The 14921-nt window shown below is 36.8% G+C and overlaps 1 protein-coding gene across 1 annotated transcript; it reads right to left on the bottom strand.

Moving 5' to 3' along the window:
- Nucleotides 1-10530: 10530 nt before the first annotated feature.
- Nucleotides 10531-12473, bottom strand: LOC108368977 (uncharacterized). Its single transcript, XM_017623947.1, has 5 exons — nt 12161-12473; nt 11867-12083; nt 11392-11580; nt 11118-11336; nt 10531-11059 (listed from the first exon to the last, which is right to left on the bottom strand). The coding sequence occupies exons 1-4, from the start codon at nt 12232-12234 to the stop codon at nt 11253-11255; spliced, it is 564 nt and encodes a 187-aa protein (XP_017479436.1). The 5' UTR covers nt 12235-12473; the 3' UTR covers nt 10531-11059; nt 11118-11252.
- Between the last annotated feature and the right edge of the window lie 2448 nt (nt 12474-14921).

Genomic DNA, 14921 nt, shown 5'->3' with positions numbered 1-14921 from the left:
AATATATACTTCGGGTTAAGTTTGATTCTGTTTCATTTCGAGCTTAAACTGTTTATTATTTTAAGGTTGCTCAATGAATAAAAAGCGGATTTAGTTCGAACAAGGACTCCAAAATCTTTTGTGAGAAGCAGAATTTAGTTCGAACAAGAACTTTAAAAACTTTAGAGAGATCTATACTAGGAAAACGAGTCCCGCTGACAATTTAGAAGACGTTTCTAATAGATTAGGGGTATTCTCGAAGTCTTGCACGATGCACGGATTGCACGAAATGCAAAAATACTATTCCAAATTTCGAAGAGTATGAGAACACCCCATTGCAAAGTGGTAGCATGCATGGGGAGCAAGCAGCGAAATTATGTATCAAATACAATAACAAGAGACAGCAAAAAAAAATTAAGTGAGCGAGATGAGAGGAATGAGAGAAATATGTAGCAATTCCAACAACAAAACAACTAGCACAGGGTCGCTATTATCTTGCTATGCTATTTTGCAAAATATATACATGGGTTTCGACGTTGCATATTTTGCAGCGATAGGAAATGTTGTTTCCCATGAATTTTCTTGTTGTGTGTTTGCAATTTATGCAATCCGTGCAATCCGTGCTACGTGCAATGGCTTTGCAAGATTTGGAGAATACCCCTATTGTTAGCTTCATCAGATCCTCTGATTACTTGCTCGCACTTGTTGCCAGTGATCACAAACTGGAGACCTAGCGAATAATATTAGTTTAACGGGGCTTGGACGGGATTAAGATTCTGACTGTGAGGAACAAGTCTCACAGTTTTCATTATATAAGCACTATAAGACATATTGACAAGTTTTGAATATTTTTATATTATTATTTAACTTTAATTATTTTTTTTATAAAAATATAGTTTATTCTTTTGCAAAAACCGAATAAATCGAAGTTTCAAACTTCGTAAAAATCTCGATGTTTTTAATTTGATATTTAAAAATGATTTTGACTACGTTTTTTTTTGGTACATTAAAGTGCCAGCTTTTTTGGTCACGCAGTCGCTCATAAAAAATCGTCGAACATACTTCGAATGGAAAAACGTAAGTCCTACCCTGCAGGAAATGGGACTAATTTGTAACTTACTATTAAACAACTAGCAGTCGACTAGTGGGAGCTATTTATTAACTATTTCCTTTAGCCGTAACTAACTAAAATAGTGAGAACTGGTTTCCTCTGCATTAGATGTCAACTAGCTTGTAGCTAACTACTTTCGGACATAAACTATCAATAGAAAAAAGAAGATTTTTTTAACTTTTTTAATTTTTATTTATTTACTTATTCCATTTCAAATAACATATTTGTTTATTCGTCTGCATCTTCTTTTGTAGGTGGTCTTATATTTGAATTCGATCAGGCATAACATCAAAATGATAATACAAAATTTCGACCTTTATTTTATTTGTCCTGAATACGAAAAAGAATCCGCGAAGTTAAGAAAAATAGTGTATTGAAAGTAGTTTTTTATGAGGATATTTAAATAGAAACTTGTAAAGAAAACAAACTCCCGATAACGTCTGCATGACTTCTGCACGACTTTATAACTAACTTAAGGTTAGTTTTGTCATAGCTAATTCAAAGTTAGTTATTTATCGAAATCCCGCAAAAAAGCTAACTAGAAGTTGGTTATTTTAATCAATTGATAATTTTTTTCGGCAGGGTAGCTACTTCAAACTTGAACTTTAACGTATTCTAATTAAATGGGTTAAAAAACTGCATACTCAAAATTCTTTTAATAGTACTTATCGTAACTATAGGACACCTACATATTGAATGTTTTGACTATTTATTTTATTTTAATAATTTTTTTTTATAAAAATGTGTCTCATTTTTTAAATAATCAATGTTTTTAATTAAATACATTACTTGCTTTTCGAGATTTTGTATGCTTAACTTGTAAATCTCTTTAAATCATAAACATTATCGAATCAAAGACGAAACTAAAAATAGAGAGCTTTGTACATTTAACTTTATTTTGACCGTGCACATATTATATTATGTGTTACATTGAAACGTAAATTTTTATATCTATTTCCTATCTTTTACTATCTAACTAATCTGTATATAAATGACTTCCCGTGTTTCATGCTCTTTCCTGGTGATTACAACAAGTACACACATTGCTACTGTTATTATCTACATTTTATCTCTTTTAACATAGTTTCAAGTATTGGGAATTCATTGATAGAGCTATCCTCGAATAGAAAGGACTCGTTTTTCCTGATTATATTGTAACCTAAACTTACCTATTTTTAATAGAATTAGCTGGGGAAAGACTCATTAAAAAAATTGGCCACTAATGGATTAAAATATGATCATCAATGCTTTAAGTGAAAGTCGTAATTGGGTTATAATATTCAAAATCCGCATAATAATAAAATCAAATTAACTTATCGTAAGACATTGCAAAAAATGGGTCACTAATACGGTTGCCAGACGTACCGATTTTATCAGTACAGTACTGATTTTTTAGCTCTTGTACTGATTTTATTCATTTCTTCAATCAGTACGCTAATGTCCTGATTTTTCAAAATTTGTACTGATATGTACTGAATTTTCAAAATACTTTATGAATTTCTTAAGGTTTTTACATAACGTTGGAACTTCCTTAAACTGTACTTTAAAAAGTAAGAATAAAATAATATAAATATACATGACATTTTTCAGATAATGTTTGATATGCCCAAGAAATTAATACAACAAAAATATCAATCGTTTTATGGGCATATCGCCGGATCGTTACTTACCAGTTGCGATAATATGATGGAGGTTAAATTATTTAAAAAGAAGGCTGACGTTTGTTTGTCGAGTGTTTCTAGTGGTCTCGAAAATAACGGTCAGTTTAATAACAACAAATCTGAATATTAAAATGGCTTTTGCCCATAATTTACAATTCTTATTTCACAATCTACTGACATTAAAAGGAGTTTTGCATACAAGGCATAGAGTTAGATACTCTTTTTAGCGAATTCTTAGTCTTTTAAAGTTTTTGCGAAGTTGAAAAAATTAGTTTAAGCCTTGAGGAAATATGGACAAAGACGTTAAATAGTGGTGCCTTTCCACAGTTTGACATAATATGTATTTTTTGTTTTTTTTTTTTCAATACCACACTCAAAACGAAGCAACTGAGAGGATCTTAAGTACAAAGTTTGCTTCCTGGCGAAAAGAGAGAAACCGGCTTCTAATAAAAACTTTTTAAGTGAACTTCATATTAAGTAAAAGTAATTTTAAAATTAAATGTGTAGAATTCTTTGACTGTTTAAGCACCGAGGATGGAAATGATCTCATTATTGCCATTCAAAAATGTCATAAATATAAAACAATTTATTGGCTTCTGTGTACACTCATGTTAAAATAAATAACACTTTTATTTTTTATGAACAATATTTTATTAATATACCAAAATATTGTTAAAAACAACTACTCTGGCGTTTTAAAGTATTATCTGATACTTATATACATTCATAATTTTGCTTTGAATAAAAATGTACTGAAAAGTACTGATTTTTTTAGCATGAAAATGTCTAACGTACTGATTTCGCGCATAAAAAATCTCGCAACCCTAGTCACCAATGGGTTAATGCATGATCAATAAAGGTTTAAAAAATTTACTCTTAAAACGTAGTTCAAGCGAGTCTAATAGAAAGAAAATTATTTTGAGCACCCGCTTATATGGGGCGGCCCCAGCGTGTGACGTTATTATCGTTATTGCCGTTACTGGCGCCAATGCGCCACAGTGCACAGAGGGCCGGAAGGCATTCAAAAACGGCCAAAAGTCAACTTAAGAATTTTAATTTTTTATGCACACAGTATTTACTTAGAAAGATATTATAGCAATTGCCTCAGTATTATGGTCACAATTTCATTTTGACTAAAATTTTCGTTTTTGAAATTTGCAAGTCCGGTGTATAATAAAATTCAGTTTTTCTTTCCGGAAAATAATAAATACTTTCTTTTTGTATTTTGTTTCTTATTAATAAGAAGCAGTAAAATAAAAAAATTTCAAAATAACTCGAAATCTTTTATTGAGTCAGGCGTTAATTCTTATCAATTGTGCTCGCTGTCGTTTAGCAGTACTCCTCGGGCTGCCAGATTTTTGTGACGAAAAACCGGGAAAATTTTTTGAAAATGTCCTAAACACCCCAACCCTTCCTGATAGCGCAAAAGTAATTACACTTGCGATATGATCCATAATTTGTTAAGTACCTGTTTGAAGTGGCAAGTCCTTTTCAAAAGTTTGTCAAACTCAAGAATTTCCAAAAGATATTGCAGGAGTAGGTACACCGTGCACGTAAAGTGGCTTTCGAAAGCAGTTTTTATTTCTGAAAATCAAACTTTCCGATACTACTTTTTGTCTGTGTCCACTTTCAACTATGTTACCAGACATTTTTATGCTTACAACAAAATTAATTACATGAAAAATTTACTTAACCTGCTAAAATGTGCACAAAACAGCCACAAAATATCGAATACATTAATACTAAAATACTCCATATCAGTAAAATAAATTAGTTACACATATTTTTCGTATTTTCATCAATATTTTTAAAATGTTATACAAATTCGCCAAAAAACGCGTTACATGGCAACACTCGATTGGTTTGACAGCACTTGCAGCAAAACTGAAAATTGCTAGTGCAGCACGAGCAAGTTGAAATTATTTCTCGAAAGCGATTTGCGTAATTTCATTTCCCGTTACACCTTGTAACTTTTATTTCCGAAAGTGATTTCTGCAAATCTGCAAAAAGTATTTTCTGTCTGTTTTCACGGGAAAGTAGACTTTCGATTTCGCATATTGACAGCAAAATTCGTAGAAAAAGCGCTTGCATTGCCACGTGTTACCGCTCTTTTTGCCACTTTTAATTGTGAATGTGGAATGGATTTTTGAGATTTTTTACAGTAAAATACATTACACTTTCATCGATTTTTTTGGCTATGAATGTACATATGTATTTGTTAGCCACATATGATTCGATTCGAAATTAATACTAATTTAAAATCCAAATTCAAAACTATTGATTTTAGAATATGTTAGAATGTGGGGTCAAAATCATGCATTTTACAATGAAATTATTCGGCAAATTTTTCGGAAAATTCCTGTTTTTGATGAAAAATATATTTTGTTGAATTACGTGTATAAAATTCTTACCAATTGATACGCCGGCCGTTACTTGAGCGTAAGTAAACTGCGAGCATTTATTTTTTTTGTTTTTTTTTGGTTACGACCCGGTAGGTGGGAATCTTCATAGATGCAAGCAGCCCATACTAATTGCTTGCCCGATTCGCCTCCTGGGACCTACGGACTAAACCCAACCTCCTATGAACGCTGCGCCTGTGGCACCCCGCGGGACTATCAATTCCGATATTTCTTCGCTGGGAAAGTGCTGGACGTTATTCTGAGTCGTCACTCAACGTGCGTTTTCGCGTCGCGCTGTTTATTCATCATGCCTCAGATGCTTCATTAAATTAGTGAGGATATCCGCGCATTCGTTCCATATGTCTTCTTTAGACAACATCGCCTTCAACAGGCCTTTGGGGGACACTGCGCTCCCTACACACCGTTCGAGCTAGTGGCGTTCGTCTTCGAAACTGTAGCAGTCCATAAGGATGTACTCAGAATTTTCGTATTTACCATCGCAGTAAAGACAATGTGGATGGTCAGCATGTGTTTACTTGTGTAGATACTGTCGGAAGCAGCCATGCCCGGTGAGGAACTGCGGAAGGTAGAAATTAGTTTCTCCGTGCTTTCTCTCGATCCATTCGCTTACCGTTGGAATCAACTTCTTCGTCCACCGCCCTTTCGTAGTCGCGTCCCACCTTTGTTGCCACTTGTTGATGCACCGTTGTAACGCCTCTTTCCGGTTTATTGGACTGCGCTTGCTTTCTGCCGCGGCTTTTGCCGCTATGTCTAATGGGCATCTTCCGGCCAGCAAATTTGCGGCTTCGTCTGATACTGTCACGAACGCACAGCATACCCTTAGTGAAGCTAGTCTATGCACTGAGGCTGGTGCTCTTATATATGATGGTACGGATGCAGCAGCTGTCCATATTGGTGCCGCATACATCAGAATGGGCGAACTGACGCTCGTGAGCTGTATCTTTCGTTGCTGTCTCGGGCCTCCCATGTTTGGCATGATTCTTGCCAAAGCTGTTCTGACTTTCCTTGCCTTCTCACTGGCATATTTCAGGTGCTCCTTGAAGCTCAGTCGGCGATCAAGTACGACTCCGAGGTACTTTATGGCTGGGCTTGAGTTTATGGTGCAGCCACGTACTCGTATTTCGATTTCTTCAACAACCCTTTTCCTGCCGGTCAACAGCCTATGTTTTGTGATCCTCCAACTCCAATCCAGCTGTTGGCAGCCACGTTTTCTAGGACGCTATGATTTCACTGCACATGCGCGACACGTCCACAAGATGCTTAGCCACCACAACAATCGGTATGTCATCTACATAACCCACAATGGATACACCTTCCGATTTTCTTATTTTGAAGATGTCATCATACATGATATTCCACAGAAGTGGTCCAAGAACCGACCCTTGGGGCACACCGCCTGTAATAGAGTACTTTTTTGGACCTTTGTTGGTGTCGTAGTAGAGCACGCTTGTGCTGAAATAACTGGATATTATTCTTGTTAAGTAATCCGGGATGTTAATTTTTATCATTGCTTCTATTATTTGGCCCCAGTTGGCAGAGTTGAACGCATTTTTTACATCCAGCGTGATTACAGCGCTTTACTGCTTAGTACCTTCTAACCATCCCTTCCCTCAAGTGCTTGTCTTGCGATATCGCAGACAGCAGCTACCGAGTCAATTGTTGGACGCCTTTTTCGGAACCCATACTGCCAGTTTGAAAGTCTCCGGTCTCCTTCCACGACCACTTGGAGCCGCGCGCTTATAATTGTTTCCAGTAGTTTGCCTGTAGAATCCAGCATGCACAAAGGTCTGTGCGATGACGGCTCCTCGGGGGCTTGTTATCTTTCGGTAGTAGAACCAGCCAATGTCCTTCCATTTCCTCGGAAAGATACCTTCCTGGATGCACCTTGTGTATAACTGGCTAAAGAGTTCGGGTTTTTTCCTAACTATGTGTTGGAGAGCGCCATTCGGGATTATGTCCATGCCTGGCGATTTTTCGGCCTTAATCTTGGCTGCTAACCGGCGGAATATCGGAGGCTTATACTTTCAGCTCACGCGGCACACTCTACAAATCTTGCTGCGGGAATAACCCTGAGACAATTTTCCTCATTATTCTGGGGTACACTGGCGACTTCGCGTTTCTCCCTATACATTTTTTCAGCACACTATAAATTTTTTTACCCTCTGCCCCAAGGGTTGTCGTCGCTGGATTGCTTTCCTGACGCTCGCTTTTGTATGCGGCTTGGATACGAATATGCTCAGGGTTACTCCTAGTCCTCTGTCTTTGGTGTTGTCGCCGCATCCTGAGGCATTCGTGGCATCGCATATATTGGTTACCAGCTTAATTAGTGCGTTAGCGCAAGTGGCGGTGTTTTCGGCGCTTTCGCCGACTGTGTCAGGCAGGTGCTCTGCCATGTACTCAAGCATGCTCCTATCTAGCATTTTTGCTTTTCAGCCAGCCTTTTGAACTTTCGTGATCCATTTTTTCTGTACACAGCTTCGCGGTGGATGGATTACAATGGAAATCACAAAGTGATCACTGTATATGAAATCTTCTAAGACTTCCCATTCTATTCTGTTAAATAGCGCAGGGCTACAAAAGGTCAGGTCAATGATCGAACCCGCGCTCCCGTTCTGATTGGTATTTTTCTCCCCCTTATTGAGCAGCACGATGTCGAGATTGACTAAGGCTTCAAGAAGCGCCTGGCCTCGTGAAGTTGTTTTCGAGCTACCCCATTCTACTGCCCACGCATTAAAGTCTCCAGCGATGATCACAGGTGTTTTCCCGGCAACATCAGCTGCTAGACGGCTTAGCATGTTTTTGTAGTCTTCTAGTTACTCGCTTGGTGGTGTAGAAGAGAATTCCTAAAATTTTTGTATAGATAAAGCCCTCATGCTGGCTATTGCCTCTGGTTTCGAAGGGGAAAGCTCCGCAAGCCCAGACTGCAGGTTTTCGTCTCTTGTCCTGCAACCAGCTTCATTCCCCTGATGAGAGCAATGTCTATATTTCGCTCGAAGATTGCTTGTTTTATGAGGTCTTGCGCCACCTCACAGTGGTTCAGATTAATTTGTAGGCACCTGCTCATTGCTTCAATTGGTTAACCGCCTTTTTATACGCTCGGAATCTGAAGCTTCCAGTAGGATGATTCTCTCTAACCCCGTCGCTTGTCTTGCAAATGGGGCATTTGGGCGCTGCCTGACATAGTTTTGCAGAGTGCCCCTTTTCTCTGCAGTGCAAGCATGAGCCGCTACGGCCCTATTCAGTTTTACAGTGCCTATATATGTGTCCAAATTCAGGGTATCTTTAGAATCTAACTGGGTAAGTATTTCTCGAACCCTGCAGTTGACCCAGCCTACACGGATTCGTCCCGCCTCCACCAAGATTTTTTCGTCTCGAACCGGGAGGTTTATAAGCGCGGTTTGTGTGCCATTTTTTATTGTCTTCATGGACTTCACTGCAACCGACTCCTTTGGTTCAATTTTGGAAACTGACCTTTAATGACGTTACCAATGTCTTCTTCGGTTGTAGCCAACATCTACGTCGTGGATCTCTATCGTCAGTGATTTACTTACAATTTTTACGGTTGCAGAGTTTTTCAGAATCTCGGTCGCTCCTTTCTTAAACTTGCATGCCACTTGGCCGGTTTAGAAATAATAACTGCATCAGGCTTTGACGCTTTCCTTGCCTTTTTGCTAAGCTTCCGTTGATTTTGCACCTGTATCCATTTATTGGCCTGATGCTCTAAATGGCCAGCTTCCTCGCTTATCATCCTAGGCTTTTCGTTATTCTTATTTTAGCCCGTTTGCACTAGGCCGCCGTTACCCGTAGGTTTTCGGTCGTTCCTCTCTTTTGAAGTTTGTACGCACTGTTATTTTATTTTGGTTTTCTTGGTTGAAATTACCTGTTCCGTCACCCGACCGTGCAGCTTTGCTATTTCTGCACCTAGGTCTCTCATAGGTTGGTGGATTGATCCCCTACCACCGCTCATCCTGCCCACTGGTTCGATAATTTTGTTGCCTAGTTCTTTCATCGGGTTTTCAACGTTCACTGACGTATTATCAACTGCAAAAATTTCTCCAATGCTCATGTCCGGTGGGGAGAATCGCGAGTGCGCCTAGTCAACTACCAACATTTTCGCCCTCTTGCAGCTTTATCGTTACCATCGCTATTTTTCTATTTTAAGGTTAAAGTATTTTTTCCTTTTCAATGTTTTTTCTCAGATTTATACATACGAAGTATACAAATTGCATATCAGAAGAAAGCGCGTTAAATCACGTTTACGACGATATTAATTTTTTAAAAATCAGTTCAAACTTATTTGAAGTATAAGGTTTTTAATTGTTCGAAGTTCCGACCTTTAACCCCTTTATAGCACCTGTAACATAGAAAAAGATATATTTCGTTTAAATAAGAGAAAAGGGGGTACCACGACTATATTTTTACTTTTTTTAGTAGTTTACATACAGTAATTAAAAATAATTTTTTACCAAAGGTCCAATTTCGAACTTCTAAGGCCCATATCTCGATTTCGGAGGCTAACTTCGAAAAACGGAGAAATTACTTTTTTACCTATGATTCAATCTCTTAAAAAAAAATTAGTTTGGTATAATACCCAGAAAAAAAGTTGATTTTGCCTTACAGTGTTATTGCTATTCAAAAAGTCACAAATATAAAATAATTTATTGGCTCCTGTGAATAATGATGTGTACACTCATGTTAAAATGAATAACACTTTTATTTTTTATGAATTATATTTTATTTATATACCAAAATATTGTTAAAAACAAGAACTCAGGCGTTTTAAATTATTTTCTGTTACTTACATACATAATTTTGCTTTGAACAAAAATGTACTGAAAAGTACTAATTTTCTTAGCAAGAAAAAGTCGAATGTACTGATTTCGCGCATTAAAAATCTGGCAACCCTACAAATACGCATTCTCTGTTCCTCAACTACGCCTATCGAACACTGCCGTGTTCGGTTTGTGTCCGCGCTATGCTTAGTGGGAAGCATTGTGAAAATCTTTGTAGTGAACTTGAGCGTTTTGCGACTTTATGTGTGGAAGCTTTTACAAAAGCTAGTTCACCAAAAAATTTTCAGCTTTTTCCTTTCTCTGAATTCGAAGCGTCAAGAACTCTCTCTTGAAACCTTAGCTGAGTTGCATGAAATAGGAGATCATTTTAATAACAATTTGTTACGTACTATGCCAGTATGCAGTTATAAGAAGAGCAAAACTAAAATTAAAGAGTAAAATTAAATATATAAATCAAATAAAATTAAAAAAATTAATAAAATAATTTACTAGTATAAAAGGAAATTTAAATTTCTACTATATAGAAGAATGTTCGAACATACTTCGTATGGAAGAAAATGCACAACGTCAGTGAAAAAAATCTCAACAATCAATGAAGTTTTTGAGTGACTTAAATGTTACACAATTTATATCAAAATTGAATGGGTTATAAAACAGCACACACGAATTTTTTCCAGAAATTCTGATTAAAAAGCTTGAAATATTGACGCCTTTCTGAAATTTTTTTTTTCTAAATCATGTACAAGTCTATAACTTTGCTTTATGGTTTTTTCTTAAAATAAATTAAAACAAATAAAGAAAAAAATAAAAAAATTTGTGAACTCGGGTTTCTAATTATCAGGCCACCAGTGTATGTATATAATATAATATTCTGCAGAAAATTAAAAGGTACCAATTCACTTTCTTAACATAATTCTCAACCTGCTTTTACTTTTCTTAACCTAATCTAGCTCAAAAAAATTATTGTGGGCCGAGTACCCTGGCCAAATTGTTTATTGCATCACCACAGGCTTTCAACCCCTCTCCGTATCCGCGGAGCTCCCCCGCCAGTTGGAATAGTACCTCCACCAGTCGGGCGAAACTTTCTAACAGCATCTATGTATTTAAAAAAACAATCATTAAAAATTGCAAAATCTAATAATAAAATATTTACTTTGGTTGCCCCGGCTTGCGTTTTGGCAATTTCCAAAAATTTATTTTGGACGTCGATCTGCTCCTCCTCTCTCTTCCTCTTCAATCCTCTGCGCGGGGTTCTAAGTGTAGGAGTTTTTGGAGTTTCCGGCCGCGTCTACTCCTCTATTAAGCCTTCGCACTCCACCAGTTCATCCAATAAAACAATCTCCTCACCGTCTTCCATGGCCAATTGGAGCACCTAATAATGAAAAAGTTGTTAATACTGAGTCAGAAATAAGTCACTTAAAACCTACCAAGTTCATTGGTACATTTTCTGCCACAGACTCGTGGCCCTCAATATAGTTGCTCCCGATTATGGCCACGACCCGCTCTTCCAGCTCTGTTAAAGGAGCCTGCTTAACGGGCTTGTTGCCGGTTAACGCCTGCTGCCTTTTCCTGTCGCGCACTCGAACACTGGTTCTGCTCTTCAAATCGCGCCATACCTATGTACGTAAGAAAAAAAAAGTATCATTAAAAAATAACAGGTACAATGTTCCAAACAATGAATGCATGTACATACAATAAACGAGACTGTGTGCAGTGACAATGCATGGGATTGACTCCACTTGTATGTGTACTTTTATAAGAAAACCGATATTCTTACGTTAATAATTATTTTCACAAACGACAGACCTTAATAAAAATTATTAATTTTTCCCTATTCACCAGTTCGTATGCACAGCACCATTGCTTGCTGGTACGTTCAAACTTAATGGGCTTATTACTTACTGTACGCCACTGTTCGGCAGACTTTTGAACGCCTCCGATGGAATTTAGCTTGGAAGACATCTCCGCCCACTTCTTCTCGTGCTCCATCTTCCCGTGAAGCCGATGAAACTTCCCACCGGCTAGTCCCGGGTTTTCCCAGAAGAAGTCCAGCATGCCACTTAACTGCTCCATTGAAGCTCGGCTCCGCTTGTTGGCTGCTTGGCTAGTCGAGGCCATCCTGCGATAAAAGAACAATAGTTGTTGGTTAAATTATGAAATACGATCAACTATTCCGCAATTTATTGAAATACTTACATTCTAAGAAGAATCTGTGTAAATTGCTTTATTTTCTTCCTGTTCCCTTTTGTGCTTTTCGTAGATTTTGACATTTCGGATGACAGTGGTGCCACTTTTTATCATTTTAAATAAAAATCAAAAGTCAGCTGCTTAGTGTTGTTAATGGGTACGTTAGTGAATCGTACAATCGTTACTGCAAACAACTAAAATTGTTAGTTTACAACTCGGCAAGTAGCGTTGTTAAAAGTTAGTGAATCGCACTACTGGAGCATCTGCGCCCTGTTGCACGCCGGCACCACCTGCAGCCACAGACATTCCATCCAACTCAGCATCCAAAGAAGCAAGTATTGCTGCCCACAGCTCCAACTTAAATTGCCCACTAAAAAATAATATACAAAATAAATTTACCCTCTTCCTCGATTCAATAAATTGCTGCTAGATTGTTTTAGTTATTCAACCAAATTGTATGCAATATTTAACTTTCTCTGTCAAATTTTATGTAATTTGAGAGCACGCCAACAACAACTTTGATATTGCAACCTTTTCGGCGCAATCTTTCTCACTTCTGTATGGCATTTGCACTACTGACGCACGCGGGGCCAAGCAAGCTCAGTAGTGCGATTCCCATTTTTCTTAACGACAATATTCGTATCGTTAGCTAACGATTCCGACAAGTTTCGTTAACTGCAATTCTCAAGCACGCTTTTAGCGAATATTGTCGGTAGTTTTGACAGTTGTCTAACGAAATTTGTCGATAACCTAGCTACGAATATTTTTCGTTGAAAAGCCTACCGATAAAATTGTTTCAAGTTTTTATTGAGAAAAATTAGGCCCAATTCATCGGTAAATTATAATAAAAAATAACTAATAAATAAAAATGTATCACATATAGATGTGCTTTTTATTATTGTTACTTTTATTTATTACACTGTGCAAGTTGAAAACATTGGCAAAGGCTTAGAAAGTTGATCTCACTTAATTGGGGCATTCTAAATTTTGTCAGATTGGCTCCAGTTTTCGAGATAACGATACTAGAGCATTTGCTTCAATTTTAACTTGTTTGTAAATAAATCAGCTTTAGTGTTGTTTTAATAAAATGTTTAACATGACTATTTTTTATAGTGAAGGTTATATTAAAAAATAGTTACGTGAAAAAGTTTGGTAAAATGACTTTAACGAACTTTGTTGGAGTTATTTATAAAAACTCTACATTTAAGGAAATTTTCAAGTACCCTTACGTCGAAAACTAGAGCCAAAGCTGAATTTTAGACGTGGAAAGCATAATGTCAAAATTATGTGTTTGTTGTAATTCATACTGTAATTGTGCGTATAATTTGTAATTTTTTACTTATATACGGCTTATACCCCCTTATTAAATTCGCCTTGCACGAGGCCGTTATTGCCAAATAAGCAGTCCAGCATCCTATGGTACTGCTCCGTAGTAGCTCCTGCTCTTCTTTTTTTCATATTGTATTCACAAACAACAATCCCGACACAATAGGTTTGTTCGTCGAGCAAAAAATTTGTACGAATTTGTACGAATTATCACGATTTTTGCCCAAATCGCGTTCGTGCAGACCAAAAAATTATCCAACACTCAAAAATTGTGAGAGCAAAGTGACAGTTCTCTTGGAGAGAAGTTGCAAATTCTTGCTGGAAAAAATTTTGCCAGCAAGAATTTGCAAACACGAAAAACATGTGGTTGTGGCGCATGGTTGCATTTTTGTCTACAATAATTTGAATAAATTAGTTCGTTAAATTTAAAAATTTATAAACACGAGCGATTTTTTTATGAAAAAAGGAAGTAAATAATTGTTGATATAATTAATTTAGTTAATTCCAATGATTTGAACTGAATTCGGCTGAAAAAAATGGTATTCGCAATCGGAATGCAATTGCAACCAGAGTCGATTTAAGAAACCCGACAGCTAGTACGATGAAGAAATTGAAATGTATGTCAAAGAAAGTCAGAACAACAAGAAATATACATGTATATCCTGTTTTTGGCCATCCGAAAGAATTTTAAAAATTCTATAAAAATTTTTTATGTTTGAAATGCAACCGTGGACGCCAGCTGGCAGCGAAACTTGCAAATTCCTGCAAATTTGCGTTCGTGCAGAAATTTGCAAGTTTCTCAACATGAGAGAGAATTTGAGAGAATTTTTTCTTACTCTCTGATATTTTGAGTGTTGGATAATTCTTGCTGGATTTTCGACGAACAAACCTAATAATACGCGCAACAATAACAAGTTTCTTTTAAATATTGAGTGTCAAACGTCAATATTGCCATATTTGGCTTTGTAATTAACGACAATCGTCGTAAACTTCTTTATCGACATGTCTAACGAATTCTGTCGTTAAGCGTGTTTTTGAGAATAGCCTATTCGCTACTGCAAGCTACAAACGTCGTTCATTATCAATAACGAATATCGGTCGTTAAGAAAAATGGGAATCGCACTACAGATCTCAATTTAAACAAGTAAAGAAGTATAAGTTCGGGCGAAACCGAACATTATATACCCGGCGCACATATTAAATATCGTTCTTTCACCTTTCAGTAAACTGCATGATAAGCAAGAGTATTTTTCCAAACTTTTCGATAATATACTATAATCTATTGAAATAATTGGACCAAGTATGGTGAAAATCGGTAAGGCGGTTATCAATATACACTTACGTAGTAAGTAATCAATCATCTTGTGTCTTGTTAAGTGATTGTTGTAAGTTGGCGTCTTAGCTTATTAAAAAATCGGAGTTTTCGTATTTCTGAAATGTACCG

The sequence above is a fragment of the Rhagoletis zephyria genome, unplaced genomic scaffold (assembly GCF_001687245.7).
Source record: "Rhagoletis zephyria isolate East Lansing unplaced genomic scaffold, Rhagoletis_zephyria_1.1 Rzeph_scaffold_03428, whole genome shotgun sequence".
NCBI lineage: Eukaryota > Metazoa > Arthropoda > Insecta > Diptera > Tephritidae > Rhagoletis > Rhagoletis zephyria.
Note: the sequence above shows the minus strand (reverse complement) of the source record. Positions and strands in the feature narration are given on the sequence as shown.

What these genes read in the sequence shown, in the direction of transcription:
- LOC108368977 (XM_017623947.1), bottom strand. Translation starts at nt 12,234, where the DNA reads ATGTCAAAATCTACGAAAAGCACAAAAGGGAACAGGAAGAAAATAAAG. An exon ending in CTGCCGAACAGTGGCGTACA is followed by an intron (nt 11,581 to 11,866) that starts GTAAGTAATAAG and finishes TTACGTACATAG; the next exon opens with GTATGGCGCGATTTGAAGAG. An exon ending in AAAATGTACCAATGAACTTG is followed by an intron (nt 11,337 to 11,391) that starts GTAGGTTTTAAG and finishes TTTCATTATTAG; the next exon opens with GTGCTCCAATTGGCCATGGA.